This window comes from Nothobranchius furzeri, chromosome 12 (assembly GCF_043380555.1).
Source record: "Nothobranchius furzeri strain GRZ-AD chromosome 12, NfurGRZ-RIMD1, whole genome shotgun sequence".
Classification (NCBI taxonomy): domain Eukaryota; kingdom Metazoa; phylum Chordata; class Actinopteri; order Cyprinodontiformes; family Nothobranchiidae; genus Nothobranchius; species Nothobranchius furzeri.
This window is the reverse complement of record NC_091752.1, coordinates 56,791,564-56,805,850: the sequence shown is the minus strand read 5'-3', so window position 1 is coordinate 56,805,850 and position 14,287 is coordinate 56,791,564. Positions and strand designations below refer to the sequence as shown.

The following is a 14,287-nucleotide window of genomic DNA, read 5'->3' as shown; positions in this document are numbered from 1 at the left end:
AAAAACTTGATAAATGATTCAGGAAAGCAGAAATAAAGTTATTTGTGTTTTTTAATTTTCACTTTAGTTCAGACAATTTAGAATGTGGGGTTTTCATCACATTTAGGTTGTATTTAATTTAAAATATTGTCATTTTTATTAGTTAGATTTAATAGTTAAAATTATTTTTTCTGTCTGGTAAAACCATGTTTCAAGATTGTGCCATTTTCTAAGACAAATAAGTATTATTAATAAATGGCTTATAACACACCACTAATTTTAAGCTTACTGACAACTTTTTTATTTTTTTTTACAAAAACACAGTGGGCCACTCGTAGGCTTCTCTACTACTCGGCTAAAGGTTTTCTGTGGGAAACCTGCATCGGGGTTTGGGGCAGTGAAGCTGCACTCTCCTGAAATCTACCATCATCTCCACTGTCTTCTGGGCGCTCAGCTCCAAGTTGTTGCATCATGACGCCAGATCTTGATAATGATGTTTTATTTTGAAAAATCAATTAGTTCATTTGTTACATATTAAAATAGCACAAGAGATTTTACTTTTACATAATTATTTTTACTTTGGAGAAAAACGTGGTTATAATGCATAAATGTTTATTTGTCATGCTGATGTAATCATCCAAATGACAGCTGGACTCATTCACCTGATTCTCTTTCACCATTTATAGTAACGAATAATCACAAAAACCCATAGCATCCTCTGAATGCACACACTTGTGTTTCAGATCAAATTATTTATAAATCTGAACTGAATCAGAAACTTATTTCAAACAAAAGTAATGTAGATGAAAAGACAACATTGTTAAACAAATTTATTAATGTGATCATTCTTCTGGAAAGAGTTGTTGCTTTACAAATCAAGTTGGTGCTGTTGGATTTCTTCTGAAAGGAGACAGACTACTACCAGGATTTTAAACATCTGCATGTGATTGATCACAAGGAGCTGTTCTTCATGACTCCAGAATTTTCTAGTGCCTTTGTTCTGCGAGCAACTGCCTCCAAAATCTTCTTCCTGGGTCCCAATTGGATACGAATGCCTTTCAGGTCTTCATCAGAGCAAAGCATGAGTGCCTCCAAGTCCAAGTGCTCTCTGTTGAAAGCAGGAGCAAACTCTGGCAAGGAGATGGAGGACAAAAACACTTCCAAAGGAGAGCTTTCTTCATCTACATCATCATCATCCAATCCCAGATCCTCCTGATCCCAAGGAAGGTCAGTGTCACCTGGATCGTCAAAGCCATTGGCGTCTTCCTGAGCCCCAAGCAGTTGGTTCTGAACAAAGTAATCAAGACTTTCGTAGTCACGAGGAATGTCCTCGGACTCCACGTTCATCTTCGACATGAAAATCAGACCTCCAAGGCCCGGGCGATTGAAGATGGACTGGTTACCTTGGCCTGGTTCTTCAAAGCCATCATCATCATACTCTGCAGTCTCTCTTCCTTCTAGCTCCCTCTCCTCCTCCTCCTCACTGAAGACATTCAGAAAGTCTGGTTTATCCGAAGTTTCATTCCCTTGTTGTCTAAAGATGACATTCCCACTTCCTGTTTGTTGCAGAGTGCCTTTGTCTTTCATCCCCAGCCTCTTCTGGAGTGTTCCTTTTACCCTGGCAGTAAAAGAGCCCGTTTTCTCTGAAGCAATAAGTTTGGAGTACTGCTCGTTGACTGCGATCATAGACTCTCCACTTGAGAACGTGGATCCCATGCTCGCCTCAGAAACCGAGCCACGCTGCAGTTTATCCATCCTGCTCTGGTGTTGTTTTTTCACCTTCTCGCAGACTTTCACTCTCTTTTCCGCCTCTTTCTGAGCCTCCTTCTTCAGATTTGCCACCCTTTTGGGATTTTGGTTGGTTTGCTGTGCAGCAGCATCATCCAGAAAGCGCACACACTCCATGTGGCCACGAGATGCAGCGACATCCATTGCTGTGTGGAATTCATTGTCCTGAGAAAAGAGATTGGCTCCAAAATTAACCAGAAAGCTGATAATGTGCATGTGGCCGTTAGCTGCTGCATGGTGCAGGGGCGTGTTCCCCCAGATGTCACTCTTGTTGGGATCTCCTCTAGATAAAGCAAAAGAGACAAAAACAACAGAAGAGTAATCGATTGTAAATGAGAATCAAACATTAAAGGCTGAATATGGAACATGGACACTCTGGTGTTCAGAGGTGGTATTGCAACAATAGGACAAATTTTCCAGCAGCTGGGATGTTGGTTCACTGCTGACACGTTTCAGCACCCTGTTCCAGTAGATGTAAACATAAAGCCAGTGTCATGCCCAACAAAATAAAAATTTGATTATGCATTTTTTAAATATAGCTTTTAAAGGAGAAACTGTACATTCATCCTGCACCTCTAAACGCCCTGTGGGGGTATTATTTAAAAAATAAGAAAAGTGTTCCATATTTTAACTTTAAAGTTTAGCTCAACAACGTGTCTTTTGCAGCTCAAAACAGATGCAGAGGAGAAAGGAATGAAAACGAAGTAGGCCTTATTATAGATGTCGAGAAAACCTTGCAAAAACGATAAAACAAAGATTATTATTGTTGTCAGTTAGTAAAATTAATTTTTGTATGAACAAAATAACTTTCATCATGTTTTTTCCAACTCTGATATATATTAATAATGTTTTCTTCTTTGTAGTTAACATTATCTGTGCAAAAATGTGTATTTGAATAAAAACAAAAAAGTGTTTATATGCAAAGGAAATGATAAATATTGTATTTGAGCTCACAACAGATAGACTTTTACAGCACCATCAGTGGTTAAGTCAGATCGATACTGTTCAAGGTTTAAAATATATATTTTTTTTCAATGAAGGTTGGATAGATTGATTGAAAACAATAATATTTTAAACCATGAACAATATGGATTTAGGACAAAACATCTAACTTCAATGGCAATAATGGCATTAACAGAAAGCCATCAGTAACACTCGCTATAGAGAGCCATGTAACCCTTTATTTATGTTTATGTTTATTTATTTGGCAGACGTACAAAGTGACGTACAATGTTTCAACCTATAGGGCATGTTGTGATCTGTGGGGGAAGCTCACGCATGCATGGGGAGAGCATGCAACTCCACGCAGAAAGTCTACAACCGAGTTTCGAACCCTTAGTTATTATAACTTTTTTTGCTGATAAACTGAAAAAAATGAGTGTCTAATCATGCTGTAGACATGTGTAGTCAATAATTAGGCACTTTAGTGCATCTTAATTCAAATTTAAAAATTCTGCCAAACTGTCAGTATTGCGCCATCTTCAGGTAAAAACTCAGCACTGCATGTGTATTTTAATCTGCTGTCGTTATTGGCTTAGAGGTACCCTATGACATCAGCTGGTACCATGTGATGTTACAATGCCATTGTGAGCCTGTGTGTGTGTGTGTGTGTGTGTTTGTTAGCGGCTTCGCCCTCAGGCAACGGCATTTGTTGCATTTTCAAACAGGAAGTGGGAGTGGAGTAAGACTCTGGTAGGGGGTGACTTGCTCTTTAATGTATTTTAAAAAGGTGTCAAATTAAATGTATTAAGAAATTATATAAATATGAATTAAGATGGTGTCTGCAAAGTGAGTGTGCAAGTTGAATTTGTTGAGGGGGATGAATTTTATGTTGCTTTAGTAAAAAAAAATAAGATTTTTTTCTTCTCTCTGTTCCTTTTCATTCTTTGTTTTTTTCTGTGTGTGTTGTTGTAAATATTCCATGTTTTTGTTCTTATTTTCGTCTTGTTCTTTGAAATAAATAAATAAATAAATAATAAAAAAAAGTAGACACACGTTGGTTAAACACGTCTCCATGTATTTAATCTGAGTGTTTATCATTAAGAGCGCTGGCAACATGCTTGTGCTTTGCTGATCAAACTATTTTATTTATAAATGAATGGGAAATATAGTTATTTATTTATTCATTTATTATTATTCTTTACTTTTCGATAACCTTCAAAAAGCAGTCTCTTCACAAATCTCCCTTTGTGTTGTGTAATATAAAAGTAAAATAAAAACCACAATATTATTGTGTTATAACATAATAAGTGTGTTAAAATCAGTGGTTTACAGAATGAGCTGTTGCTATTGAGCTGTTAAACTGGAAGGCCTTTAATGGTTTTCCTTCCTGTTGGAGCCATAAAAGCTTTAATCGCTACAGGAGTTTATTATGAAGCCCAGATCTGACTGGTTCTGATAAAAAGACTTAACTTCTGATTTAGGTCATGTATCAAACATATTCTCTGGGTCTCAGGCTAGATTTTAACCAGTCCTTTGTTGCTGTTAATGGAGCCAAGGTGGGGGTACTGGGGGATAGATGGCTGAATGAAAGGCTCTTTTGTTTTACAGAACAAATAAAAAATTTTGGCTCTGCTCAAAGGAGAATGTGGAAGAAAGATGGAAAACATCAACCGGTGTAAATAAAGTCCCATAAAAATCAATTGAATGAAAAAGAAGCCATAAAACACCTTCTACGGTAACGCTGACCTTTGCTCCTTTGCTGTTATTTATGACTTATTGTTAATCTTAATTTAATTCTCTAGGGAGGAATAATTCATTTGTGAATAGCAGTGATCATAATAACAGACAGAGTTCTGATCCACAAACAGCCTGATTTCAGACTAATCCTGGTTGGATAATAGAAAGTAACTTACTCTCTGCTGCATATGAGCTGAAGAGCGTTGACGTGTCCATGAAAAGCAGCCAGTAGGGTGGGAGTCATCCCATCATCATCTGCGGTGTTCAGGTGCTTCCTTGTTGCCTCCTTCAAGAGGTCCAAGTTACCATCGATCGCTGCCTTGTGGTACCTCGACATCTTTCAAATGAATGTGTTGCTGCCTCCTCTGACCACAGAATTGGAACAGCGATGGCTGACCCGAGCAAACAAAGTGATCACTGGGCGTGTGAGCAGCTGAGCTATAAAACAAAGTCCAGCTTGATGTCGTCAGTTCCTGCTTTAACTATCATCCCTGAAAGCACAAGTATCACAACAGACATGTGACCAGTTAAAGAGGATACCAGTTTAAAAGTTTCCTACATAAGGAACCCAGCAAATTGCATCGAGTCACTAACTAGTGTCAGTGACTTTACAGCAATCCTCATACTAAGCAAGCATTTAGCGACAGTGGAGAGGAAAACTCCCTTTTAACAGGAAGAAACCTCCAGAGGATCCTGGCTCAGAATAAGCAGCCATCCACCACGACTCACTGGGGCTGGAGAAGACAGAGCACACACACACACACACACACACACACACACACACACACACACACACACACACACACACACACACACACACACACACACACACACACACACACACACACACACACACACACACACACACACACACACACACACACACACACACACACACACACACACACACACACACACACACACACCACACAACATATATACCAAGTAGTGTTTCTATGGTTACATTGTGATTTCTTAGTAAATATTCTATTTGGTGAGAGATAAACTTTATTGTATTTATCCTAGTGAATCTATAATTAAATGGGTAAACTAGTAGTAGCACATTCAATGTCAAAGAAAGTTAAATTGTATTATCAGGAGAGGGAGAATGTTTAAGTGGTTAGCAACAGTGTTCAAGCCAATGGCCCCCTCCATGAGGCCACCACAGCTCAGCAGAACATCATTCTAGCTTCTTCTGGGGAGAAAAACACTTAGAGAAAAAACATAAACAGCTGAAATAGCAGAAAGTAATACAGTTAAAGAGCAAATTGTAGAAGAAAGTTGTAGAGTGTAGAAAGTGGTCAGTGTGTCCTCCAGCAGTCTAAGCCTATAGCAGCATAACTACAGAGATAACTCTGGATAACCTAGCCTTTTAGGTGGAAGCATGTTGGAGGCAGGGCAAGGGAGAGTCGTTTTTACCGACTGTACACTCCACCTCCCTCTACTCCCTCACTTGTCCAGATTTGGGCTAACATCAGATTTTAACCATAGACCCTATCAAATAATTTAAGTCCAGTCTTAAAAGTAGACAAGGTGTCTGCCTCATGGACTAAAGCTGGGAGCTGGTTCCACAGGAGAGGAGCCTGATAGCTAAAAGAACTTTCTCCCATCCTATTTTTAGATATTCTGGGAACCACCAGCAAACTTGCAGTCTGAGAGTGAAGTGTTCGGTTAGGAACATATGGAATAATCAGGTCACTTATGGAAGATGGAGCTTGATTATTAAGAGCTTTATGTGTGAGAAGGAGGATCTTAAAATCTATTCTGAATTTAACAGGCAGCCAATGTAGGAAAGCTGTAATGGATCTACGTAGTTAATTATGACCAATAAGATGTGATGATTCCAAATAAATATGAAATATCAACCTAATTGATCTTTGAATGCTTAAACAGAAGAGTTTAGGATTTTTTGCTTGTTTAGGGACCATTAACAAAATTCGTATTAATTCAGGCAGAGTCAAGTATATAGAAAACTAGTTATAATACATGACAAGCTATGAATGATGGTATGTGATGGAGTGTATATGCGGTGACATAATGTGTGTTGTAGGTGGTGTGGTGTAAAGTAGATGTGTATCAGACCCTTTGTATCTAAAAGAAATTGTGAATTCTGGGTGTAAAGAATTTGTGGTCCTCTATAAACTAGAGAGTTGTTTATTAATAAAACAGCATCAGACACAATCTGGTGTGTCTATAAACCCTGGCGGAGACCCCCAGCAGATCCGGAATGTCAGGAAGTCGGGAGACCTCAAGGCACCGAAGTTCGTAGAATAACCACAGCGCGACCAGTCCGGTCTCCAGATGTCTCAATTCAATTCAATTCAATTCAGTTCAATTCAATTTAATTCAATTCAAGTTTATTTATATAGCGCCAAATCACAACAAGAGTTGTCTCCAGGTCACAACAGCAGCTGGAATGCTTATATGCGTCCAAAGTGAATATGACTCTTAAGGAGCCGTCTGTCTGTGTCAGCCAGCAGTGTGCCAACAGGTTTGACTGCGTGTCAAAGAGAAAGGTGTCTCAAGGAGGCTGGTTCCAAATCGGCCACTTCGGAGTTCCGCTCGAAACTGAGTAACTCAGGAAGTCACTCTAGTTTTAATAATCTAGAGTTTATGATTCCTGCGAATCAGAATTTGACGTGATTGTAGGATTTACCAAACATCCCTCAGAAAACCACAGCTTCCAGATACAAGCTGTTCTAGCTCTGTGGATAAAGAATCTTTAAACTTTATGTGAGATGACCTTAACCTTAATTTGCATTTAATGAACATTGTGTATGAGTGTAGATAATGATTAACTTGTTAAATTAAGCAGTACTGATCATAATATATAAATGGATCATTGTAAGGACAATATTCATGACACAACTTCACTGAATTAGGTGCAGATTATTCAAACATTTCATATAACATCTGGGTCATTCAAACATATGATTATTTAACTTATGAGTTGTAAAAGTTCACTTTTCATTCAATGTGGAGTCCAGCAGTCTGAGATAAGTTTAACAATCTTGTCTTCATGGCTGTCAACAAGCACTGCAGAATCTTCTGGGTGTTAGAAGATAGAATAACAAATCCACCTAGATAGTGGACTTATTTCTGTAGAATGGAAGTCAATATATAGGTCAACCCTTTCTGGACGTTACAAAGCTAAGGCAGCAGTAGCTCAGGTGGTAGAGCGGGTTGCCTCATGATCGGAGGGTCATGGGTTTGATTCCAGCTCCCGCCAGGGGTATCCTGCTGGTGTGTCCTTGGGCAAGACACTCCACCCAACTTGCCTGTGTTAGTGGTGGTCAGAGGGGCCGACGGCGCCAAATGGCAGCCTCGCCTCTGTCAGACCTCCCCAGGGCGGCTGTGGCTACAAGTAGCTTACCATCACTAGCAGTGTGTGAATGTGAGAGTGTGTGAAAGCGTCTTTGGGTGTCTAGAAAAGCGCTATATAAGTTCAATGCATTATTATTATTATAAAATTCCTCAAACAGATCATTAGTGTTTAATGTTTTAAAAGGAGACCACTGAGTCCATTGATCTCAGGCTCAGGGGGAGAGAGTTCTAGAATCTGGGAGCCACAGCAGCAAAAGATCTGTCACCTTCGGTCTTTAGCCTGGTGCGCTGCACAACCAGTAGGCTTTGGTCACTGGACCTCAGGGACCTAATGGGGGTGTAGGGACTGAGAAGATCACTGCTACAACCCCCAGATTTATTGTTTTGACATTTAAAAATATTGAATGTGGATGTTGCTGTCTTAACAAAAATACACAAACTATTGATATTTCTACTTCTTTTTGAAAAGGGTGAACAGAAGTAGCGAGGTATTTTTTTCATGATTTTTTATTTGTTTGATTAAATTACATTTATTTATTTATTCACTGAGTTTTACATTTGTGTTCTGATTAACAAAAATTTATTTTTGTTTTGATTAAACGCGAACAAGATTTATTAAAGTGGTATGGGTCTTCTTTCAGTTGGGTGCCCAACATATACAGTATCCAGGCCAGGGGGAGCCTTTAGCCACCCCTTAGTGACACCACTGCAGAGACTCCAAGAACGCTGGGTACTTTGAACTTCTGTTAGGTGTGTAGCCACAACAGTCTGAACCAGAACCAGGAGCCAGGCCCAGTTCCAAAAGGGTGCACTGGCCTTCAACTCTGAGGTGAGGTCACCTGCCTTTCATGGTTGTTCTCTGTGTCTGAAACTGTCTTGCCATGGGAGACAGTGCCAGGGTCTGATGCCCTGAACAACATCATCACCAAAAATGGACAATGCTGTACTTGTTCAATAAAATCATTGAAAGTCACACAAATCTTGCCAGTTAGTGGCAGTTTTGTAAATGGAGCTGAGGTTGTACTATGAGCCAGAGTGCTGCCTAAACCTTTTGGCCAAATGCCCTGACTACTAATGAGAATTTTGGGCCCTAATAAATAAATAAATTAACAGTTAAGGTTACAATTGACATAATTCGTGATGATTAGAAAACATTTAAGTTATTTTTTCTTACCAATTAACTTGTATGAATCAGTCATCCACTACACTGGTCGAGTGGCTCAGTGTTACATTAAAAACAGGTTCTTTATTTCCAAAGCCAAGAGGCAAGCAAAAGTGACATAATTCCTTGTCGAATAAACAAAATAATGGTTTGGCTCAAGGAAGCTTAAATGTATGAAAAGGAAAATACCATGAATGGTGGTTACAATTTGATTCACATCTTTATTAGTTCATATAATGCCAAACATTATGTATGTTCTAAAGAATGCCTTTCAGCTAACACATATCCTAGAAAAATTAGCTATATTTCCTTTGAATTTTTGGGAGAACAAAAACAGACATGTTGATTTTATTCACTGCTATATTCATAATTGTACATCACAACATAGTACCAATAAGCCTTTATTATTTCAATATCACGCTGTATAAAGAGATTGAAAGAACGCCCCTGTAGTTTACTCTCCAGTCCTGCAGGTGGCGCGCTGCGTGGGTTGTTGTTAACTGGATTAAGCAGAAGAAACAGCCGGTCCGGAAGTATTGTTGCATTATGCTTTCGCTGCTTTCATTCCTCCGGGTCTCAGGTGTTAACGGCATCATGGAGTTGTGAACATTTTGTCTTATTTCCCAGTTATTTCTACCGCTTGACCAACCCGACCGACTGGTTGTCACCACCCGGGATACTCTTCGGTTACTTCCTGCTTGGTTTCGAGTTTGTCAGGTTTGACCGGGAGATTGTGCAGAAATGTCGGAGAACGGTGGTCCTGTCGTCGGCCTTCTGTCCTACGAGACGCTGGTTCATGCGCTGGCAGGAGCAATGGTGAGCAGAGTGTCTGAGCCTAAGAAGATAATAAGTACATGTTTCCATGGTGATAACAGAAGTTAATGCTGTGTTTTTGTCTCGCAGGGGAGTGTGACAGCCATGACTGTCTTCTTTCCTCTGGACGCAGCAAAAAGCAGACTACAGGGTGGGTTTAGGATGATGAACCAGAATGTAACTCTCTACTGCATAATGAAGCAGCTGTAACTATCAGAAGGCTGGATGATAACTTCATCACAGATCAGCAAACAGACATTTAATTTAGGCCTGTTTAATGAGTTTCTGACAGGTAAATCATTGCCAGGTGAACATTCTTGTTCAAAGCTTCAGTCACAGATTAAAAGCAGGCAGAGATAACTGCCAGGGAATTGTCCTCCTCATGTCCACTCATGTAAACACGCCGACTCCTCCTAGGCCCGAGGGGCTTGAGCCATAAATTCTTCTCATTTTTGTTTTAGTGGACGACACACGAAAGTCCAAGTCTACACCTGTGATCCTGGCTGAGATAGCGAAAGAAGAAGGCCTGTAAGTTACAAATACTAATCGGTTGTTTTGAATTTGCGGTGCAGTAGTTGTTTTACACCTCTGCACCACCTCTCCCAGTCTGTCCCTGTACAGAGGCTGGTTTCCAGTCATCTCCAGCCTTTGCTGCTCCAACTTTGTCTACTTCTACACCTTCAATGCTTTAAAGAAGGTGGCAGCATCCGGACCAGGAAAACCCAGACCCAGCAAAGACCTGCTGATGGGGGTTGCAGCTGGTAAAAGTCATCAAACACTTTCTTGACAGATAGTTTATTTTTATTATTTGCTTTTAAACCTGTCTAAATTTGAAAATGTCTGCTTGTGCAGGAGTTGTGAACGTGATCCTGACTACGCCCATGTGGGTGGTCAACACCCGACTGAAGCTTCAGGGGGTGAGGTTCAGAAACGAAGACCTTAACCAAACCCAGTACCGAGGCATCTTTGGTGAGTAGGGTGCGTCTTCCAGCATTTCAGATGGGCTTCTTCTTATTCTGTAGAGTTAAGACATTCTGGATTCTGGATTTCAGACGCTTTTTCACAGATTATTTCTAACGAGGGAGTAGGAAGTCTGTGGAACGGCACTCTGCCATCTCTAATTCTCGTTCTCAACCCGGCCGTGCAGTTCATGATCTATGAAGCCATGAAGAGGAAGACAGGAACTGGAGGAAGAAAGGTGAGAGGACACAAGACGGGTTGCTTTAATGTTATAATCCTCTAGAAAAAAGTCTTCTGATAATACCTGAAGTTAATTATTTTTATTTCTGTTATTAAAATAGAATGATTTCAGTGCTTTTTCTTTCCAAATTGTTTTTTGCAGTTTAAATATCATCTTTGCTTCCTCATTTATGATTTCTATGGAAGAGTATTAGGGCCACGAAAACAAGAGAATTCTGACTTTAATAATCCTGAAAAAAAAAAGAGAGTTCTGACTTTAATAATCCAGAAAAAAGAAAGAGAATTCTGACTTTAATAATCCAGAAAAAAGAGAGAATTCTGACTTTTCTGGTCTCCTTTGGGTCCCTGTGCTCTGGGGCAGCTCCTGAATCTCTGGGACTTGGAGCTCCCTCCATCTCCTACACATCTTGGGGGGGGGGGGGGCAGACCTGTAGCCCCTCACACTCTATTGGATGCTCCCATAGAGAAACCTTACATAAACAAGCGCGTGTACACACACAGGTGCTCACATGGTGCTCTCATAAGTATGGACTTGGGCACGTTCAACACAGGTCTTTAGGCTGTGGTTGGCACTAAATGCACTGTGATTAATTAGCGTGTGATTGTTCAGTAAAACGATGTTGATTTTACATTTCTTCATCAAGATGACTCAGTGATAGTTTGCTCCTGTTGTATTGTTGTGTGTCCCTTTTCTGCAGGTCTAGAAGCAGACTCTTGTTCAATCATTGATTTTTTATTTTTGTGGAGCCCCCCCCCCCCTTGTCTCTTCCTTTTTCCTTCACCTCTGTCTCCGTGTCTGGTCAAAATTATAAAGCATTCAAAAAACAATAACAATAAAGTTTTAAGTATCAGGTGTGATATTAGAGCAGAAGCTTTGATGCTCCACCTGAGAGTAAATCTGTAAGGCTTGTCACCAGCATTCATACATCAATTCTGTTTGCCTCACAGTCAGACAGGACACGAGAAAAGAAGAGAATTCAGACTTTAATAATTCTGATAAAAATAGAAAATTCTGACTTTATTAATCCTGAAAAAATAGAAAATTCTGACTTTAATAATCCTGAAAAAATAGAAAATTCTGACTTTAATAATCCTGAAAAAATAGAAAATTCTGACTTTAATAATCATGAAAAAGAGAGAATTCTTTCTTTTTTTTCAGTGTCCCTAATCGTCTTTTGTAGATTTCATCCCCTCAAGTTCCCTTTTTTGTTATTTCATATAATAATAATAATAATAATAACTAGAAAATTTCTGGTGACATTTTAAAAAGAGACCTGCCCACTGGCACAAGATTGTGGCCATGTGTCAAAACCCCAAATCCTGATATTCATTGGGGGTCACCCAAATATCAGTAAATCGGAAGTAAATCGAATTGCTTATAAAAGTAAAAGCACACCTCCCACAGCTAAGCCAGTCGCTTTGATGTAAAATGTGCGGGGGTGCATGCAGCCGTTCAAGCCGCATTAACTACTGCAGAAGAAGAAGAATAACGGGAGCAAATCCTCCGGTGCATAACAACAAGGGCAGGGCTCTTAATAATTACAATTTAACTACTTTCAGAATTTCTAGCCGTCTTTGTTTGTGTCTTGGCCAATTATCATGGTTTTGTTTATTTTTTGTATTTGTTCCACATGTATTTGCTCTAAAGCTCTTGGTAGATCAACTCTATGAAAAGTGCTTTATAAATATATTTTAACCGATAATGAAAAATCAGTTTGAATGTGTACCACCACAGGTTTTGGTGATTTGATATTGTTGGATGATTCCATTAATGCCACACATCCAATAAAGACTCAAAATGTTTGTCTTTTCTCACAGATATCCTCTGCAAAAATCTTTCTCATTGGAGCTGTTGCCAAGGCCATTGCTACCACGGCAACATACCCGCTGCAAACAGTTCAGGCCATCCTGAGGGTAAATACTTGAACTAAGAAAGCATGCTTTATTACTCTAAACCCTAAAACCACAGGTGATTCCGGTCTTCTTAAGAGAATAATTGATGCTTTTCTTTATCAGTTCGGTCAGTACAAAGGTGATGGACAGAGCGGCCCGATGGGGAGCCTCTCCACAATTTTTATCCTGTTCATGGAGAGGATCAAGTGAGTACAGCTGCGCATCGATCCACTAACACATCCCATTTCCATAAAGATCATCTGCCATTGTCGTTTACGCAAGCTATTTGTTGCAGGAAGCACGGTTTTTTTGGTCTGTACAAAGGTTTGGAGGCCAAGCTGCTGCAGACGGTGCTGACGGCCGCCCTCATGTTTGTGGTTTATGAGAAGATCACTGCTGCTACCTTCAAGGTCATGGGTCTGAAGAAGCTGAAGCACTGAAGGCAAAAACTGCCTCAGGACAGCAGGTTTAATCAGTGCCTACTGCTACTGATCAACATTAACAATTCCCCTGTAAATGCACTGAAGCACAGCCTAAAGAGTGGACCGCTTCCATGTTTACTGACCAGAGGAAAATTTAAAACTTTGAAATAATCAATAACTTTAGCCACTTCCATCCATCCACCTGTGTCTTTTTTTTCTGTCAGCTTTCAAAAATAAAATAGAAAGCCCCTTTAATGTTCCTCAGTGGGGAAATGTTCTAACGACTGTGCCGACATGGCACCAATCAGACGCCGATGTCGGAGAAGTTTTATTTGTCCTGAAGAGCAAAAGATAAACGTAGCACATCCCAAAATATGTCCTAAAAGTGAGAAACTGAGGGATGAGGTGGGTGAAATGTTTTATTTCTGATTATAAACAGAAGTGCTTTCTAGCTTTAAAGGGGTCGGTTTTAATGTCCTTCCGTGCAGTTTTTATTATTTGCTGCATATTTAGTTAGGAGGAAATCGGTGATATTAAATAATCCGAAACATGATTTAGACTAAGAGGACTTGGCCTTATGATCTTAAGAGCATTCCTCTTGTTTTTATGCTTTATTATTATGATTATGACCCATTAGGAGTCAGAAACCTGACAAGGTAGACAGAGATGTTTATTGTGTATTATTACAGGAAGTGCCTGAAGATTAACAGCTTGAAAAACATTTACGTTGAAGTCATTAAATGTGAGTTTTGTGTTCTTGTAATTGTACCGAACATTTTACATGTTTTCACTCAGCTGTCTTTCAGTTTGGTGCTGGATTGATCACTTTCTGATTTCTGGAGCTTTTTCTGCCTTTTACCTTTTATAATCCACCAGATTAGCTCATTTAGCTGCTGTTTCTATTAGGTTTGAATTATAACCAGTCATAAACTGTTTATGCAGCAGAAGTTGTAAAAACTGGAACATTTCAGTTTTCATACACTTTTGTTAAGATTTACAAGAACAGAAAATCAGAAGTCAGTTGCAC

The 14,287-nt window shown here is 39.5% G+C and overlaps 2 protein-coding genes across 2 annotated transcripts; one reads left to right on the top strand and one right to left on the bottom strand.

Annotated features, from left to right (window-relative positions):
- Window positions 1-794: 794 nt before the first annotated feature.
- anks4b (ankyrin repeat and sterile alpha motif domain containing 4B) lies at window positions 795-5,014 on the bottom strand. Its single transcript, XM_015945631.3, has 2 exons — window positions 4,623-5,014; window positions 795-2,050 (listed from the first exon to the last, which is right to left on the bottom strand). Exons 1-2 carry the CDS (start codon window positions 4,781-4,783, stop codon window positions 931-933), a joined length of 1,281 nt encoding a protein of 426 aa, XP_015801117.3. The 5' UTR covers window positions 4,784-5,014; the 3' UTR covers window positions 795-930.
- A 4,512-nt stretch (window positions 5,015-9,526) lies between these two features.
- On the top strand, window positions 9,527-13,420 carry slc25a17l (solute carrier family 25 member 17-like). Its single transcript, XM_015945633.3, has 9 exons — window positions 9,527-9,748; window positions 9,836-9,896; window positions 10,207-10,273; window positions 10,352-10,506; window positions 10,598-10,714; window positions 10,798-10,943; window positions 12,764-12,859; window positions 12,962-13,044; window positions 13,134-13,420. Exons 1-9 carry the CDS (start codon window positions 9,674-9,676, stop codon window positions 13,276-13,278), a joined length of 945 nt encoding a protein of 314 aa, XP_015801119.1. The 5' UTR covers window positions 9,527-9,673; the 3' UTR covers window positions 13,279-13,420.
- Window positions 13,421-14,287: the final 867 nt, after the last annotated feature.